At 39.7% G+C, this 21,174-nt stretch overlaps 1 protein-coding gene across 1 annotated transcript in view; it reads right to left on the bottom strand.

Annotated features, from left to right (window-relative positions):
- The window catches only part of AR (androgen receptor), a 221,469-nt gene that overhangs the window by 53,069 nt on the left and 147,226 nt on the right, over positions 1–21,174 (bottom strand). Inside the window, exon 3 of the mRNA XM_072124472.1 lies at positions 1,096–1,212. Within this exon, the coding sequence (XP_071980573.1) occupies positions 1,096–1,212 (117 nt within the window). The remainder of the gene's footprint in view (positions 1–1,095; positions 1,213–21,174) is intronic.

Genomic DNA, 21,174 nt, shown 5'->3' on the forward strand with positions numbered 1-21,174 from the left:
ATTTAAATACCTGTCATTAAGCCAAAATGTGAAATCCTGATGACAGGTTTCCGTTCAAGCAAAAATATTACAAACTATGAGAATGGCTTTCTTGGGAGTGGGATTTTAATTTTCTTCACTCACTGAAAAATTATTGAGAGCTAGTAGGGCACATGTTTCATAAGTTTGGTTTGTCTGTTTTTTGGGGACTTTTCTGCTGGTAAGATGTATTTTAGCGGTTTTTCCTTATTGATACATGCAGAGTTTGGTCTTTGGTGAATTTTTGTGAATCAACTTATTTGCAACTTTAACATCTGGATTCAGGTGATAACTCAGGGAAAAGTTAAAAAAACTAGACAATGGCAAACTTCAAAGTGAGACTGTCTGAGGTGCAAAAAAGAATTGCAAATGAGCACAAGCACCATGAATAGTTTACAAAATTAGAGGAAAGTGTAAACGAAAAGTTTGATACATGTGTCCCAGTGTTTATCAGTATACAGGACAAGTGTACCAGTTTTTATTAGTGCCACAGATCACTGGATCTCCCTGAGAGAAATAAAATACAAAATACTGAAAAATACAAAAAACTTCTCCCCATAATGTTTTCAAAGTCTTGTTGACTATGCAGAATGTGGATTGTCGTAGTGATAATGAGACATGTTGTCAACAGACAACTTTCCCAGAAAGTAGATGGAATAGATTCCCTGACCCTGCCAGTTGTGCTGCTAATGATAAGAGAATCTACTGACATTTATTTGGTTAATGAAGGTAATGATATAAAGGTGGAAGTGATTAGAAGTTATGTGTGTACTGAAGGTCAAAAGCAAACAAAATAAGCTTTAAAAATACATTAGATAAAAAGATGTAAACCGAAGGGTGGTGGGTAAGGATGGATAAAAGTACACTGAATGTGAGAAATATTATGTAGGATACTGCATTTCACTACACATTCAGTGACATTCTAAGTATTGCTAAACTATTTATTCAGTCGTTATGGCGGAGCCATGATAGAAATCAACAAGAAATGAAGAGCCAAAGGGTGTACATTACACTATTACTCAACATGCATGACTCAGGTTTAAAGAATTTGCACACACTGAAAGAGGGATGCCTTACCTCCTAATGTCATGCCAGCCTCATAACATTTCCGCAAGCGACATGATGGACAGTTTTTCCTTCGGAATTTGTCGATTGTGCAGTCATTCCGGCTCGCACAAAGATACTTCTGCTTTCCTAAATGTAGAAAAGAAGACATAATGGTGATATATCTTGAGACATGAGGAGGTTGCTGCTTTCTCACAATTAGAAACAAAACTCTCTTTACTTGCAGTTACCTTAATTAAACACTATGTGTACAACGCATTGCCCTTATCCCTAGATGGTTCCTTTCAATGGCTGCAATGTTACAAAAATCAGTTTGTAAATGTATATGCAAATCACCTGATGGAGTCATTCACACTAATGGAGTCATGCATATGAAAATTTACTTAAATTGCCCTGCCCTCTTGTTCCTGATTGACAGGTCTGAATGCTATCATTTTCTGATGTGTGGAACATTGTGAGAGCTCTGTTACATCATTGGGCACTTAAACTCATGTGACCAGGGTGACATCATCTGAGGTCCCATTACATCTGCAACATCTACCTCATGTATGTAACTGAACACATGAAATCGCAAGAGCCTCCATGGAGGATGGGTAGAAATAAAAATTCCATGGAGGATGGGTAGGAGTAGAAGTCCATGGAGTCATGGAATCCGATATATGTTCATGGAGTCCATAAAGTCATGTGATCAGATATATGCAAGGGATAGAGTGTGCTAATGTTAGAAGGCTCAATGACCTGTGGGGATGTCACTCTGGTCACATGAGATGCAGAAAAAAGGCATGGAACATGGGGAGGAGTAGATGTTATTCACAAATCTGGTGAGGACACATGGCATGGTATGAGGACTCCACACATGGCATCTGACGAGGACTCCACACAAGGCATCTGAGAGGACTCCCCACAAGGCATCTGACAAGGACTCCACACAAGGCATTTAATGAGGACTCCTCACAAGGCATTTAATGAGGACTCCACACAAGGCATCTGATGAGAACTCCACACATGGTATCTGATGAGAACTCCACGCATGGTATCTGATGAGAACTCCACACATGGTATCTGATGAGAACTACAGACATGGAATCTAATTAGAACTCCCCACAAGGCATGTGGAGTAGATGGGATTCACAACTGGATCTGATGAGGACACATGCGGACACATGGCATGTAATAAGGACTCCAAAAAGGGCATCTAATGAGGACTCCACACAAGGCATCTGATGAGTTCTCCACACAAGGCATCTAATAAGTACTCCACACAATTCATCTAATGAGGACTCCACACAAGGCATAAGATGAAGCATGGGAAGGAGTAGATAGTATTCACAAATGGCTTCTGATGAGGACACATGGCATGTAATGAGGACTCCAGACACAGCATCTGATGAGGACTCCAAAAAAGGCATCTGATGAGTGCTCCACACAAGGCATCTACTAAGTACACCACACAATGCATCTAATGAGGACTCCACACAATGCATCTAATGAGGACTCCACACAAGGCATCTGATGAGGCATGGGAAGAAGCAGATAGTATTCACAAATGGCTTCTGATGAGGACACATGACATGTAAATGAGGACTCCAGAGCTGGCATGTGATGAGGACTCCACATATGGCATGTGATGAGGACTCCACAATTCTTGCATATATCCCTCACATTGAGCCAGTAGAAAAAAAAAACTGACCTCCGTATCTCTATGAAAACACGGTAAAGCGAAACACAAGAAGGCCCGGAATAAGTCAAGGCTGATACTTTATGTCCGTAGCGATACACATATGAATAGTCTCTCCCTCATAAGTAGATCTTTTTGGCTTTGGTTGACAAGACATGGTAAGGTTGGTAGTTAAAGTATTTTGGCTGTTTTTGGATAGCTGAAAATAATTATGAACATTCATAGAAATCATGAAATTGGCTGAATACAACTTACACTGAAGCCATCATGTTCCCTCTGTAACTACGTTAGTCACACAAAGCTTAAAAAGCTTTATTGAAAGGTGTTAATTCTTGAGTGCTGATCATGGCAGTATAGGGAATTGCTGCTTTTTGGTCACTTACAAACAGCTCTAAGCTTCCAGGCCAATAAAGTACTTGAGTGGAATTCTAACAGGTAATTACTCTGATTAGGAGTCATTGACAGCTCACTTTTCATACACAACTGGGCCTCAGTGCACACAAATAAACTAGCAAGAGCATATGATTTCTGCCAAACACTAGACCCTGTGATCAGATTTCATGTGGCCTGCCAGCTTTGAGATATGGCTCCCCCAGTGCTTGGCCTAATATTCAAGGTTGTATTAATGCCGGCCAGGTCAATATTTACGCAGCACAAAATTTATCCAGATTGCACTTTAGAATCAGCACTAAGGTTACTCCTCTAGGCACGATGAGTCTGTTTGGAGTAAAAAAATTTAACCTTTTAAATATTTTATATCCGAGACTACAAATCAAGTTTATAGGTGTATGCCCTTTTAACAATCACCAATGATAACCCATTTCCTATGTGACTTTTCCTTATATCGTATGACTGCTTTTGATTGTTGTTGTCATGGTAACTAACACAGACTCCTGACAAGTTGAAGAGGACTATTGTCAGGTCTTCATTTTTACTTGAAAATGCATCCAGTTAAGTAATGTGTCTGAGACTATCCCTCTCTGACTATAATTGTGTCTTCACTAGCATCAAGGTGATTTTCTATCATTTATACTGGTGTGCAGTAAAAGGATTCTAAGGAATTAAAGCAAATCCCAAGTTTCCACATAATGGAGGCTCATTTGGGTCAGTAAATAAAAATGTCAGTACTGTAGATAGTCTTCTTTTTCTAAATAGCATGTGAGAAGAAAAATTGTATGGCGATGGAGGATGGCGAGTGGAGGCGTGCACATTGGAAAAAAACTGATATATAATAGTAGCGCAGGAGAGTAATTCTAAGGCTGGCGCCACACGCGGCGCTTTTGTCTGCGTTTGCGAACGCAAACGCAGACAAAGTCGCGCCCACCGGGGAGGGCCTCGGCCCGATCGCATCGGCGTTTCTATGGAAACGCCTGCGATCGGGAACGAGCCGCCGGTGTTTCGTGTTAATTTAACGCGAAACACCGGCGTCTCGTTCCCGATCGCAGGCGTTTCCATAGAAACGCCGTTGCGATCGGGCCGAGGCCCGCCCCGGTGGGCGCGACTTTGTCTGCGTTTGCGTTCGCAAACGCAGACAAAAGCGCCGCGTGTGGCACCAGCCTAAGGTTGCAGCATCTGGTCTTAGGCGACTTCATCAGGCCAAATACAGCAGCAGCTGCTGTATATCCCCTAATAAAGACACCACTTCAGCATTCAAACACGCAGTCCCAATCCCTCAAAAAATATACAGTGAGTATGGAAAGTATTTAGACCCCTTTACATGTTTTACCCTTTGTTTCATTGCAACCAATTCGTAAGATCAAAAAAATATATATTTTGGTCGGTAATGTATCTCATCTTGACAGAAAAAAAACAGAAATGTAGACATTTTGCTAATTTATTAAACCAGAAAAACTGAAATATCAATATTCAGACCCTTTGCTGCGACACTCATATTTAACTCAAATGCTGTCAATTTCCATGTGATCCTTCTTAAGATGTTTCTAACTCCTTCATTGGCGCTGTGTTTAAACTGACTGGACTAGATTAGGAAAGGCCTCACAGCTCACAATACATGTCAGAGCACATGAGAATCATGAAGTCTAAGGAACTGCCCAAGAAGCTCAGAGACAGATTTGTGAAGAGGCACAGATCTGGCCAATGTTTCAAAAGAATTTCTGCAGCACTCAAGGTTCAAGAGCACAGTGGCTTTCATAATCCTTAAATGGAAAAACATTTTTTTCCTGTAAAATTGTAAAATATATAAAAAACTATATAAATGAGGTATCACCATAATCGTAGTGATCTATAGAATAACAATATTATAGTATTTTTAGTGCATGGTGTACGACCCCCAAAATTCACAAAAAAAAGAAACCCAAAATTGACAATTTTGTTTTCCTCCATAGATTAAAGAGTTAATAAAATCTCATCAAAAAGCTAATGACCCACTAAAATGAAGTATTTGTAAAGAGCATCTCATGTCACAAAAAAAAGCCCTTATATGTCCAAATTGCCAAAAAAATAAAGATTGTATAGCCATTATAAAGTGACAATGCATAATCTGCTCTGAATGGTGCAGCTCCCCCCTCAATGCCCTGGCGTGTGCCCATACAGCAGGTTACCACCACATATAGGGGATTGTTATCAAAATTTTGTGGAGCGTGTTGGATTTTATCCACTGAGAATTTGTACATTTTATGAAAAACACATTCATTTAGCCAAAAAAAAATTTATTTCGAAATTGCATCTGATTTTGTTTTAACCCCTGTAAACCAATTAAAGGGTTAACAAACTTCATAAAAGTTGTTTACATACGTTGAGGGGTGTAGTTTCTATAATGGGGTAATTTATGGGGTTTTACTTTTATTTAGGCCTCTCAAAGTGACTTCAAACCTGAGCAGGTCCCTCAATAGCAGGATTTTGCTTTTTTTTTATGAAAATGTGAAAAATTGCACCTGATGTTCAAATCCCCATAATGTCCTACAAAAATAAGAGTATGCATAAAAAACCACGGAGGCATAAAGTAGACATTCGGTGAATGTTAGTTATTAAGTTTTTTGGTGTTATGACTCATGTGTGGAAAAAGTAGAACATTTTGAATTTCGAAAATTGCTAATTTTTCCAAATTTTCACCAAATATCTGATTTTCTCATAAATAAATGCAAAACATACCACCAAAATCTTTTAACTAACATGAAGTACAATGTATCACAAGAAAACAATTTCAAAATCACTTGGATATGTTAAAGCGTTCCAAAGTTATAATCACTTATAGTGATTTGAAAAAATGGGCTGAGTCAGGAAGGTGAAAAGTGGCTTCGGCGTTAAGGGGTTAAACTGCCAGTTCTTACCTAATGAGCGTAGTGTTGCTCCACCGTCTGGGAAGACCGCCTCCCCGGCGCGCGTTTCGGCTCTAACTGAGTCTAACCTAGTCTATTATATTGCATATGCACATGAATTATCTCCACTCTGCCCAGTCTTAGACTGCCCTTTTGTTCTCTGTGTTTTACCATCCAGTACTGTGCTGTATCTTGTGCATATCCTCAACATTGAGGCCACTAATTTGTTTTCATGGCTGAATTTTGTAATGTATTTTGGCATCAATAAAGATTGTGATATTTTATGACAAATATTTGTGATTGTATTAGTGCCCTCTCTTCCTTCTCTCTGAGGGGTAACTTTGGACTACATTTGAATATTTTTTGGGGCACTATCCTAGGAGCGGTATTGTTAGGCAGGGTGCCACACTATGCGAGTAAGATATGGTAAGACATGTAGGTACAATAACTAAGTTTATTGGACCCTCCAGGCCTCCCTTATACCTGAGCCTGTTTATTAGATTTTACTGCCAGGGAGAATTGCAGAGGTCCTGAAGAAGAAGGGTCAACACTGCAAATATTGACTTGCTGCAGTAACTCATTCTAACGGTCAATAAAAGTTTTTGTTACTCATAATATGATTGCACTTGTATTTCTGTATGTGATAAAAGCATCTGACAAACACACAGAAAAACCAGAGGGCAACAGATCATGTGAAAATATAATATTTGTGTCATTCTCCAAACTTATGGCCATGACTGTACTCAACTGAAAAACAGTGAACCAAAAGCCTTGGTGCTAATGTGATAAAGTCGCAAAAGAGTGTGCAAAAATGGCATTGTGCGAAGATCTGTGACTTTTTGGTTCTAAGCATTTTGAAGAAAGGTAGTGATAAATCTCTCTTGGTCTTATAAAGGATTGCAGGTGCCCAAGCATTCCAAATTGACCATTTGAATCACCTAACATACAATACGTATGTAACAGGTAGAGAAAAGGATATATAAGGGGAATCAGTAAAGGCAAACAGACCTAAAGACTATGTACAGAACCCGTGTTACAAATGTTATCAATAAACAGAATTTTTTGTCTGATGATAGAAACCTTCTGGTCAACAGGCTCTAGCAAGCAACAGATCTACGGCTTTCCTTTATTTTTGTTGCTCTGCTCCTATAGTGGAGATTGATGAAAATAGCAGCGTAGATGTGCACGCAGCCTAGCGGTGCTTGGTTATACAGCACATGTTACATCTAATAAAATGCTTGTGGAAAAAAACTCACCAGATATTCTCAAAGGAATAGCTTTTAGATGAGTATAATCCAAAAGAGGTTTTCTTATAAGGTCGATAACAAATGTCAGGGTTATGCTGTACCATTTTGTTAGCTTGTTACAGCTTGGTTTAAAGGGCTAATCTTTCATGAGCTCGGAAATAAAAAAAATACCAATTTTTTTGGCTCCAATAAAAGAACTTTCCTTCTGAGCAACTTTTTATGCCAATTTATTAATATTATTTGCTGAACTTCTGCTCATGCATGCAATACATCATAAAAGCAAAGGAAATATTATGTTTTCTCTTAGTATGACCACACCATCCTCTTATACAGCCATAGAATCAATGAATGCTGGTCATCTACATACACTGAAGCCGAGATCCAGATTTTGTCTCATGACCCATTAATGATATTAAACACAAATTATTTCATGAAAAGTCATCATATTAAAGCCCCCTTTTAAAATGCTGTGTACAACAATATATACGTTACAAAAATATGAGCGATAAAAAAAATAAAAGCAAGTGATGTTCCTATATGTAGAGAGCCCAGATAACAACGCCATGACAATGTTCCAACCACAGAAGCCTTATAACTTTCAGCTACATGTGCCACCGATATAACCCACAAAATGCCAGCCATATCAACTGATTCATCTTTACCAACTATAGAAATCCAGTAATCACCAGCCAAATATATGGCAGCCAAAAGTCTACTGTATTGTAAGCCAATTTCAAGCCTTCATTTGAAACCCATTTGGACACCTACCGATATCTCTGTGCTGGCAGAAAACTTGCACTTAGATATTTCATTAGTCATTCAGTGTTACGCCACGTTACTTGCTTTGCGCTGTAACCTCCCCCCTTCCTCCAAAACTAGAGAGATTTCATATTTTGGCTCCTACATGTAGATAATGGCCCCAGCTGATGTAATATCAGTTTAGCCCAAAAGCCACGTGTCTTATGAGAATCACTGTGTGTGCAAAAAGAAGGCCAGATGGAATGACTTGAAAGTTTTTTTTCTTTGACTTCCTTTGGACCTACTTCTGTTTTGAGATCATCGTCGAGTGATTATTAAAAATGACATCACAAGTTATTATTTGTGTGGTTATTAAAGCAGGCTCAGCTTGGTTGACATGTCTCTCCCTATAGGGGAGATCTGTAGATCAAGATGAGCTAGGTGAGGACAAGCTAGAGGGGAGACACCCTGAAGATACTCCTTCCTATGCCCAGCATTTTGTCTTCTAAACTAAAGTTTGTACTAAAGCTCAGCAGTATTTTAGTAGATTGAGTCGATTATAGTTTTTTTTAATCAAGGGAGTATCTTGGGCCAGAACGTACGGAGAATCTGTTGCTGTGACAGTCTATGTGAGACTCTCAGGCTTGTCATTCAGAACAATCTATAACAGTGTGCCAGATCAGCAAGAAGATGTCCATAGTCAGCAAATCAGTAGTTAACGTACCTTAGGGAGACTAAAAATACAGTACAAATTTTTTTAAAAAGCAAAAAAAAATTAACAAAAGCTTTAGTTCAAATCAACCCCTTTTCTAGAACGGATATATAAAAATAAACTACCGTATATACTCGTGTATAAGCCGAGTTTTTCGGCACAAAAATTGTGCTGAAAAACGTCCCCTCGGCTTATACACGAGTCTATAACAAAAAAAAATTACCCACTTAAAAAAAAATAAACTTAAATGCTCACCCTCCGATATCAGCGCGGCTCCCCGATGTCGGCGCGACTTACCGATGTCCCCGATGTCAGCGCGTCCCGTCTTCTTTCTTCTCCGCGGCTCTTCTTCTTTCTTCTATCTTCCGTCATGGACGTGGCCATGTCTTCTTAGTGGCCGCGCATACTATGACGTCAGCAGCGGCCACGTCATAGTATGCGCATGCTAGAAGAAGAGATGGCCGCGTCCATGCCGGAAGAGAGAAGAGGAGCCGCGGAGAAGAAAGAAGACGGGACGCACTGACATCGGGGACATCGGTAAGTCGCGCCGACATCGGGGAGCCGCGCTGACATCGGAGGGTGAGTATATAAGTTTATTTTTTTAAGGGCCGTGGGGGCAGGCTGGCTGTATACTACTAGGGGATTCTGTATACTACTGTGGGCTTCTGTATACTACTGTGGGCTGCTGTATACTACTGTGGGCTGCTGTATACTACTGTGGGCTGCTGTATACTAATGTGGGCTGCTGTATACTACTGTGGGCTGCTGTATACTACTAGGGGCTGCTGTATACTACTGTGGGCTGCTGTATACTACTAGGGGCTGCTGTATAATACTAGGGGCTGCTGTATACTACTGTGGGCTGCTGTATACTACTAGGGGCTGCTGTATACTACTGTGGGCTGCTGTATACTACTAGGGGCTGCTGTATACTACATGGGGGCTGGCAGGCTGTATACTACTGGGGGCTGGCAGGCTGTATACTAATGGGGGCTGACAGGCTGTATACTACTGGGGGGGTTTGACCAATGCATTTCCCACCCTCGGCTTATACTCGAGTCAGTAGTTTTTCCCAGTTTTTTGGTGGTAAAATTAGGGGTCTCGACTTATACTAGGGTCGGCTTATACTCGAGTATATACGGTAATCAAAATATAAAAATGGTGATTCCCGGCTTTAAACCTCATAACGAGAAATAATTTTAGCTTTGCCATAAAACGCATAATGCATAAAAATTATAATAAAAAGTGATAAAAAGGTTGTACAGTCCTGGACATGTTAGTATTGAAAAGGTCATCTCATCCTGCAAAAAATGACAAGGTCTGTACACTGAAGTATGAAAAAGTCATTGGCCTTTGAATATGGCAAAATTAAGAATTTTTTCTTTTGTACAAAAGATTTACATTTTTTAAATATACTAAAACATAATAAAGCATATATAAATTTTGTATCTACATGACTGCACCAACCCAAAGAATAAAGAGGACGTGTCATTTAAAGCACAGTGAAACCCTTCAAAAAACGAAAAAGGGCTGTGTACCCATTGCTGCATACATCATGCATCTTTTATTATGAGCCCTATATACTTTTAAGGGGGTTTTCCCACTGAACTAACTTGCTGATCTTGCATCGATCACAAGAATGGGGGGTCCGAAGCACCTCCCCTGAGATGAGTGGAGCAGACAGCCGCGTATGTCCATTCTGCTCCAGTCATCTCTATAGAGCTGACAGAGATTGTCAAGCAAAACATGCACACAAAGTCACAAAAGTCACAAAAGAAGAAAAAGCCAAGCCAAAAATTAGATACAAACTGAGTAATAAGGAAAGATAATTTACAATGTTTTTTTTTTAAAATATGTAGGTAATTTTAAGATGTTCCCTTTCTACCTAAAAAGACAAAAAAGTTAATTTTCCATCTCTATGAATTGCAAAAAGACAAAAAAGAGGCCTTTTGGACATTTGAGCACTTTTTTCAGTATTGGGGTTCACTGCTGGGAATAATTTTGTATATTGATGGATTTTTGGACGTGGTGATAGCTAACATGTTTATTTTTTACTGTTCATTTTTATATCCGTTCTATGGAAAGGAGGCAAATTTGAGCTGTTCTTAAGACATCTGATAGATCCTACCTTATACTGCCATACTACAGTATAGCAGTATATGGTGGTGTTTGTACATGATCTGTTACAATGTGGCTGCAGCACATTTTAACCCCTTAACGCTCTGCGCCGTAGCTCTACGGCGCAGAGGTATAAGGGATGTATGAAGAGGGCTCACGGGCTGAGTCCTCTTCATACAGAGGTGGGGGTTTTTGCATTTTGCACAAAACCCCCACCGCTAATAACCGCGGTCGGTGCTTGCACCGATCGCGGCTATTAACCCTCTAAACGCCGCCCGCAAAGTCGCGGGCGGCGTTTAAAAGACGGCGGCGCGCGGGCGCCGCCATCTTTTTTCCGATCGCCACGCCCCCGAACGTCATCGGGGGGCGGCGATCGGTTACCATGGTAGCCTCGGGTCTTCTTTTGACACGAGGCTACATGGTTTATGCAGGTTCGTTACAATGAGCCAGTGGCTCATTGTAATGAATGTGCTGCAAAAATGCCATATATTGCAATACAGAAGTATTGCAGTATATGGTAGGAGCGATCTGATCATCTAGGGTTAATGTACACTAGATGGTCTAAAAAATAGTGAAAAAAAAAAGAAAAAAAAAAGTTTAAAAAATAAAAAAAATTAATAAAATATTAAAAGTTCAAATCACCCCCCTTTCCCTAGAACGGATATAAAACATAATAAACAGTAAAAATAACAGACATATTAGGTATCGCCGCGTCCCAAAATGCCCGATCTATCAAAATATAAAAACGGTTACGGCCGGCGGTGACCTCCGAGGCGGGAAATGGCGCCCAAATGTCCGAAATGCGACTTTTACACCTTTTTACATAACATAAAAAATGAAATAAAAAATTATCAAAATGTCGCACAGACCTCAAAATGGTAGCAATGAAAACGTCGCCTCATTTCGCAAAAAATGACCCCTCACACATTTCCGTGCGCCAAAGTATGAAAAAGTTATTAGCGTCAGAAGATGGCAAAAATTTTTTTTTCTTTTTTGTACACATTCGTTTAATTTTTGAAAATGTATTAAAACACAATAAAACCTATATAAATTTGGTATCACCGCGATCGCACCGAACCAAAGAATAAAGTAGGCATGTTATTTGGAGCGAAGAGTGAAAGTCGTAAAAACTGAGCCCACAAGAACGTGACGCACGTGCGGTTTTTTTTCAATTTTTCCACATTTGGAATTTTTTTTCAGCTTCGCAGTACACGGCATGTTAAAATAAATAACATTACGGGAAAGTAAAATTTGTTACGCACAAAATAAGCCCTCACACAGGTCTGTACACGTAAAAATGAAAAAGTTATGGATTTTTGAAGTTGGAGAGCGAGAATTTAGCCGAAAAACCCTCCGTCCTTAAGGGGTTAACAGATATGCACTAATGATAAGGCTTCAGTCTTGATAAGATCCAAGATTGCCATAGCGATGGATCACTGCTGGCTGTTATATGCTGCCAGCAAAGTTTTGCCGACGGCATGTGAAGGTTTAAAACCTAAGATTGGTGCTGCGACTGAGCACAAGTATTAACGCCTGTCAGATTTGTGTGATCTTCTATTATTTGCCCTTTCTTGATTTGAACACTTTTCATCTGTTTCATTAGACATGTCTCTGAATGTAATGTACCCTGTACCTTTACATCCTTTGCGCCTCTTTCTCTCACAGTCCATTTCACTGACAGACACAGGGAGAGGGGAGAGCAGGATAAGTCATAATCTCCTGCTGCAGGCCCCTCCTATTCAGTGCTCAGACAGGTAAACAAAGATCCACAGAGAGTCTGCAGACAGCACTAAAGTTAGTAGCAGGAATGATGAATCACTTAATGAACATTCATGGATAATTATTAAGCTTGTAAAGGCACATGTGCAACTTATGCAAAAGAGTGGCCAACCCCTTTAAAATCTTAATCAGATTTATATAGGCCATTTACATGGCCTGTTCTTTTGTCTCTCCATTCTCACTCAGCTTCTGCCCACTTTTCCCCCACCCCTCTTAATAAACCTCTAAGTAGTCTGATACATTTGTGAACAGTAGTCTGCCTTAATCTACTTAGAATATATGAGGAGATATTACAGTGTCAGCACTGCTGTTGGCAAACAGACTTGTATCAAATTTCTCTATGAGGCAAGGACTCCCATACACTGCTCTGTGCTTGGTCTGTGGGATCTGACTGGCACACGGGTCATCATGGACTAAGCACAGACGTGTGTAGGAGGCCTAATACTATGAAGGTTTCCCTTCTGCTTCTGGCACATCTGGCTTCGAGATGTCAACCCCAAAGTCAAAGAGTTTTTGTTTATTAAGAATCATAGCTTATAACCTTTCTACAGGATCTGTTAAACCAGTCTTCTAACTGATGTTCCCAAACTAGGACAAGTGAAATTGCTGTTTACACAGTTGCCAAATCTATGCTGTCTAGAATATCGGTTCAAATGCTTTGCCAGAGCTTCACACAATCTCCAGGACAGCGGTCAGGATGGTCTGGATGTGTTCCATCCTCCGGACCCTCGGACTATAAAATGCAGGCACTATTTATTCTTGCTAAAAAGTGCATATTTATAGTCAGAAAAACCTTGTCCGACTTTGCAATCCTTTGATATATACTAATCCTAATAGCACTTTGGTTTTACAAATATGAGTTAATCACCAGTGGAGAGTCAGATGACTGCCTGCTTTTTTTCTGCAAAAAAAAAAAACTTTTAGGTTACTTTTATGGTTTCTCTATAGGTTACATAATTATTTATTATGTTCCTATCTATTGATCCAATGATCAAATAAAATTTGTATGTTTTTATACTTATAAGGTGTTAGATCTTTGTAGGTAGCGCTGTTCCATAAGGTTCTGTGAATGGTTTTGTGTCCCAATTCCCAAACAGAGCTGGGTTAAAATACAGATATTTAGCAACTAGAATTCAGCTACTGATTTACATATTATTTCTGGACTTGTGATGAAATGGTTGGCTTAATCTGCGAGAAGTCCACTCACGATAAATCCTTAGTGGACCAATCAAAGCATGCATTGGTCCTGCACCCCCAGGATAGCACAATCTATAATCTATCATAAAAATAATAACTTTTTAATTCGGAAAATGTTGCCCATGAAATTATAACTTTTTTTTCCTGAATATATGCCAAGACTAAAGTATGTGGGATTTATGATTAGGTTTTCCTAGTCCTGCAGCCAATTCAGTTATGTGCAATGATTAAATATTTAGGGCATTTAAGTTTTACAGAAATCAGTAAGGGGTTTTATTGATTGTTTTGATACATCCTAATCAAAATGCTGCTTTATAGATATACCGTATAAAGAATGCAATAAATATTTTTTACTGGCCTAGTAACTGTAGCATTGCTAAAAATTCTAGAATTGTAATGAAAATGAACTTCAACATAGTGGAAAATTTTTGATGATATATTTAGCATTTATTTGTGGAAAAAAGGTGAATTTAGTACTCATTTGAATCCGGAGAAGGGGCCCAGCAAAAATCACCCAATTCCCTATATATAATTGTATTGGCCAAACAGATATTACGTAATTGTACCCTTATTGTGAAGGGTATAAAATATATAAATAAAAACAAATAAAAAATAGCAATTTTAGTGCTTCATACCTCCCACAAATATATAATATTCCCTATAATGTTCCCTATAATAGCACCAATCTGTTACCCTTTCCAACAAAAAACAAGCACTAATAATCCTCTTTTGATTGAGGAATAAAAAAATTATAGCTCTCAAAATATGGCGCCACATGCGTTTTCCTTAAAGGGGTTTTCAAATGAAGACAAATTAGGCCCTATTCATCGGATAGGGCCTAACTTGCTGGTCAGTGAGGGTCTCAGTGCTAAGAACCCCTCAAATCGCGAGAACGGGTGGTCCGACCGACCCCTCATTGCTTCTCAGGCTATTGGAGCAGATGGCCGCGCATGATCGTTCGGCTCCATTAAACTTTATGGAACTCACGGAGATAAAGGCTACAAGTCCATCTCCAAAGACCTGAATGTTCCTGTGTCTACCATGCGCAGTGTGTTCAAGAAGTTTAAAGCCCATGGCACTGTGGCTAACCTTCCTAGATGTGGACGGAAAAGAGAAATTGACAAGAGATTTCAACAAAAAACCTCAGCTAACATTCAAACACGTTCAAGCTGCCCTACAGTCCGAGGGGACAACAGTGTCAACCCATACTATCCATCAGCGTCTGAATGAAAACGGACGGTATGGTGGGTAGGGTATGGTAGGGTAAGACCCCACGCAGAAACATAAGAAAGCCAGGCTGGAGTTTGCCAAAACTTATCTGAGAAAGCCTAAAACGTTTTGGGAGATTGTTCTCTGGTCAGATGAGACAAAAGTAGAGCTTTTTGGGAAAAGGCATCAACATAGAGTTTACAGGAAAAAAAGAGGCCTTCAAAGGAAAAAACATGGTCGCTACAGTCAAACATGGTGGAGGTTCCTTGATGTTTTGGGGTTGCTTTGCTGGCTCTGGCACTGCACTGCTTGACTGTCTGCATAGGATCATGAAATCTGAAGACTACCAACAAATTTTGCAGCATAATGTAGGGCCCAGGGTGAGAAAGCTGGGTCTCCCTCAGAGGTCATGGGTCTTCCAGCAGGACAATGTCCCAAAACACACTTCAAAAAGCACTAGAAATTGGTTTGAGAGAAACCACTGGAGACTTCTAAAGTGGCCAGCAATGAGTCCAGTCCTGAATCCCATAGAACACCTGTGAAGAGATCTCACAATTGCAGTTTGGAGAAGGTGCCTTCAAATCTCAGGGACCTGGAGCAGTTTGCCAAAGAAGAAGGGTCTAAAATTCCAGAAGAGCATTGAAACTCATTGATGGTTACCGGAAGCGGTTGTTCGTGGTTATTTTGTCTAAAGGTTGTGCTACCAAGTATTAGGCTGACATTAAAACACTTCATGGATCCAGCTTTTCTTTCAAAGGGTAATTTCTTATTGCATGGCAACCCACAGCATATGGACAGGTATACAGGAATTACAGCAAGTCAACGCGTTTCTAGCACAACCGTGCTCTTACTCATGACATGAGTTACTTATGACTTTATGTCGATGTACTTGCTGCAGCCAAGTTTGGATCCGTGCTGCAAGGGATACATGTCCGCAGATCGAGGTGAGCTGGAGGAATCCCCAAATTTGATTAGGCTGTCATTGCAAGCAAAAAAAAAAATGAATATATTGATACCAAATAAAATTTGTGATTGGAATCATTTTCTGGAAGAAAATTAATATTATCTGACAGAATTGCAGTACTTTTGGCCACCACTGTATGTCCTAATTGTAGGCAGAATTTGAGAGAGCAGGAGAAGCTCAGAAGATTGTACATAGAGCAAGATATAGAGCAAGAGGAGCTGGGCCAATTGTGTAAAGTTTCCTATTTGAAGGCAGGATGTTATAGAGCAGGGAAAGATGTAAATATTCTACATAGTTTCCTCTCTTTAGGTAGCATGTTATAAAGCAGGAGAAGAAGAGCAAATGAAAGATAGTTTTCTATTCAGATAACATATTATAGAGCAGGAGAAGCTGAGCAATTTATATAAAAATTGTGAGAAATGTGACTAATATAACTTTTGATGCGTTAACTTATGAAGTTGACTCACCAAAGGAGCAGTCCCCTACATGAACCACCACTACAGAATGCTATGAAGTCAAGTAGGAGGGCCTATCAGTAACAGCCTTACCTCAATGATTTCCATAAAGCAGTTCCTCATAATACCATCACTTTGCCTTCTCAACGTAAGAGAAAAGCTAGGAATGTGTGAGGTTATAATTGAATCTTTCCCATTTCTGTTCAGTCAGCCCCTTCTGCTCTTCTACCTGTCGCCTACATGCGATAGATGCAATATTTTTCTATCTGACTGGTTCTCATTAAGGGGTAAATCACCCCAATTTATGTTATTAAGAGAATTATTAGCTTCTGGATCAATCTGGCATCGCTAATGCTGCAGTTATACAAACATCTTTATATATGCGATGCTTCAATAGCCGCTGATAAAATGGCAGCGCTCTGGCGGTTTCTTTATTAGCATTTCCATTGACATTTGTCACCGCTGTGTGTCCAAACTACTAGCATGTAGCTTCTACTTTAAAGTCTTACAAAAAAATATCTTAAAAAATCTACACATACATTATTTTTGTTTGTGACATTTTTAGGGTCAGTGTTTTTTTATCCACAATTCAGCTTCTCAATAGGACATCAGAGAAAAACCAACCAGTTAACACACAACTTGGAACATAAAATGTCGTAAAGTCGACATCTTAAGGTCTGATTTTACACAGGGACAATAGCAAATATTGCTCAACTGTTTTGGATCCTAGAATCCTAGCTTACCGCTTTCCTTTCATGAAATATTCACGTTTAGTATATTACACTTTCAAATCGCTTCTTGCTGCCCATAATACAAAGTTAGTGATACATGTAGATCATGTACCATCTTATAAGTCCTTCTTTGAAAAGACTTTCATTTATTTATGTCCTCCAGGAGAGATATGATCTGAAAGTGATCACAGTACTGCGGGTCAGTTCTAGTTTATAAATAGTTAAATAGTCCTTAACTGAGCACAGGAACATAATACTTACTTTATGTGTCGCAAATCTGCTTGTATCCCTGACAATTAAAGGGATACCTCCTGTTGTAAAACTGGGTATTAATTGTAACTCGGTATGAAGTTATTAGACCCCAGTTTTTGTACAACTTCTGTTTACAATTGTCAAAAACACTATGCACATTGTATATATATGTGTGTGTGTGTGTGTGTGTTATAAGTAATTATATTAATCAATATGATTATCCATATAAAGACAAATACATCACTGGGGGAAACACCCTAAACATTTGCAGCAGCCAATCACTACTGACGATGTTCCTTACACCACCCACTTTCAGGGGAAAAGGGTAGAACAAAATAAATCCCACTGTAAGTAGATACAGGGGAATATGTCCAACACCTATACTTATCAAGAAGGGCTATTAAAATATCTGTACGTAGCTACAAGCAGCCTTTTTTGCAGTGACAATGATGTCCTTTTACACTGGAGATCAAAGCTACAGAACACACAATTTCCTAAATGTCAAGGATATTGGAGATAATTTATCTATTTTTTTCTCTTATTTTGCCGACTTTTTGGGCACATTTGATATACAGAAAGTCCCTGGGTTAAGTACAAGATAGGTTCTTTGGGTTAGTACTTAAGTTGAATTTGTATGTATGTAAGTCAGAACTTTTATTTTATAATTGTAGCTCCAGACAATTTTTTTTTGTCCCAGTGACAATTGGATTTTAAATTTCTTTTACTGTACCAAGGATTATCAATAAAGCCTCATTACAGACACCTTACAGCTGATCATTACAGTGTGGGACTAAAGTAATAGCATCCAGAGAGCTTCAACAGAGGTCACAGTGAGCCGAGAGGACTGTCTGTAACTAGGGGTCATCTGTAAGTCGGATGTCCTTAAATATGGGAGAGGCTGTATTTGCGCCTAAATTTCAGACTTTTGCCCCTGGCCTATCAAGGTGAGCCACACAAGAATTTTTCAATGTGGTACCTGATATATCTTTAAAATCCAGATGTGAACGTATGAAAAAGTCATGGTCAAAAAGTTGCTTATAAACTGCAGACCTGACCAGGTGTAGGAAAAACTTTAGAAGAAGTTATAGAAATTTGAGACTTTTGTGCAAGTTGTTAATAAGAAGTAACAAAAACCTCAGAGACTCAGCTGCCTGATGTATGAACCTCTAAGATAAACCAAACAAGTCCAAAACCCAGAAAAAAAACAAAAAATACATGCATAAATATCCTGATTAAGGCTATATTCACACGAACGTATGGGGGACGTATATACGGCCGACGTATATACGGCCGATATACGTCCCCCATACACTCCTATGGGCGCACGGCACCCTACGGGAGCGGTACGGTGCAGCACACGTGCGGCACCGTACCGTTCCGTACCCGGGAAAAAGATAGGACCTGTCCTATCTTTTCCCGTAATACGGGGCCGTACGCCATAGGTTGCTATGGAGAGGGGCGGGGGTGAGCTGCGCTCACCTCCTCCTCCTCTCCCCGTACACTGCCGTTGCCCGCTACGGTACGGTACGGGCGGGCAACGGCAGTGTGAATATAGCCTAAAGATAAGTGACCCCCATTGTGTAGTCCTATGTGAATGTATCCTAACACAAGTAAAATAGCAATATTTAAGCAGAGATAACTGTAAAAGAAAATCAAAAATAGAGAACACGTTCAGATACCTGCAAGCTATTGGTGTTAAACTTGTGCTAATTTCCTTAATTATAAGACAAACCCAGACTAACACAGACTCTGCAAAAATGGTGTGCTGTTCCAAAGGGACTGGAACACTCCAGCAAATGAAGGCCAAAGGGGTGACTATATCAGCCACAGCAAGCGAATTTGGTCATTCCAAGTCTTTGATTTCTAGAACATATTACAAACTCATTCAAGTCCCCCAAGAACGCTGGTCTCCCTTGAAAGACAAATGCAAGAGAGGACAGGATAATGCAAAGAATCTCCATAGATAATAATTTCAACACTGCAGATGAAATTGCTTGCCAGTTCAGCACTGAGCAAGATAATGACCTGTCTCTTCATACAGTTTCTAAACGTTTATGAGCATGTGAACTGAAAGACCACTCTGTAGTGACCAAACATCTCACTAGTACAGAGAATGAAAAAGGCTAGACTCACTTTTGCTGAGGAGAATGTTGTGTGCACAGAAGAGAAGTGGTACTCAGATAATTTAGCTATTAACTAGCTATTGTTTTTCCACACACCCCCAGACCACAAGGGTTCTAGGAGGCACAGGAAGTAAGATACAGTTGTCCAAGCAACCTCTGGTATGGCACAAAACTCTGCAAAGCCCTGAACGGCTAAGAGTATCCTTTTACGAAACAGAGCCCTATCAATCCAGTAGTTCCCTTCACCAGTTCTTGTTAGATATATGCTTGGTCCGTAGCTGGATTATATCATGCCAGAATGTATCCCAGTTAGTGTATATATATATATCCAAGACAAGGAACTATATGTACAGTAGACAGAGCACAGGTTACAAGTGAAGTTCAGTAAGTATCATCAATCAATGAACATTAATTACAGTGTGATGCACCCCTAAAGAATGGATGGCCATTAAGTTTCAGGTTCCTCCTGCTTTGATGTTGGATGTTGTGCAATATTTCCCCAGGAAAGAACAATGACCACAGGGCTCTTTTGCTTTCAAAGGTGGTGTAGACACCCACCTGACTCTAGGCGGATGCAAGAACACCTCCTACCTGCGTCAGCTCCAGAACCTCAGATTAATTCTAACTTCTCAATGAGAGGTTGTAGGAATGTGGTTCCAGTGCCATCAGACCAGTACAGACCTCCGGTATTTTTTGAGGCTGAACATCAGCCACTTAATATGCTCTCAATGATATCTCCAAATATCTCCTCAGACTTTTAGAAGCAACGCAGATAGACAAGTTAATGAACTTTACAGGATGGAGAGTGTCCTGAATGTGACTCCTGAGAGAGCATCTAGCTTTCAGAAAACATGGTTTCATTGTTCCTCATTTGTGTCCTCCACTCATTATCTTGACGTGGTCAACCATTTCAAGAGGATGAGTCTTAGGATTTGGGTGAGCTCATGCACTAGGGTGGTGGAGGTTTAAGCCTGCCCTCTTTCCCACTGCCTGATGTACACTAAAGTATTATCTTTCTTCCAGGGTGCTGGAGTTTGAACCCATGTTTTTTTAACTTGTTTGTATGTTGAAAAATCTAAATAAAACTTTAAATAAAGAAAAAAGAATCGACTGAGATGAATCTGTCTGGGATGGCCCATGATATAACTGACATTTAAAATATTATTATTAGCCAAATACCCTGCTCAAGGTGTGAAATCGTACTTTGAAGTTATTTTAAGCCAGCAGATACCAGACAAAATGGTAAAGAATAACATCTAACAGTGTGTCCATCCAATTATTATTATACATCAGAAGAGCCACTGTAATAACAAGCCAGACTCTTCACACGTGGCAGATTAGTTGAAGAAATTACCGTATCTTAAAATCAGTTCCATGGCTTTGTTTCTGCAGGATAATATGATAAGGATAGTGTCATCACTGGAGCCGAGGGAATAAAGACTGGCAGGGAGCCCTGGAGTGGCAGAACTGGAAAGGGGTGAAATTTAATATCGAAGAACTGATCTTTTGTTTATTCATCACATGTCTTAAAGTTTAAATTATAAAATCTGTAGAAGTAAAGGAAAAAAGTTGTCTATGGCAGGGGACTAACCAGTAAATCCTCCAGACAA

The sequence above is a fragment of the Engystomops pustulosus genome, chromosome 9, assembly GCF_040894005.1.
Source record: "Engystomops pustulosus chromosome 9, aEngPut4.maternal, whole genome shotgun sequence".
Classification (NCBI taxonomy): Eukaryota; Metazoa; Chordata; class Amphibia; order Anura; family Leptodactylidae; genus Engystomops; species Engystomops pustulosus.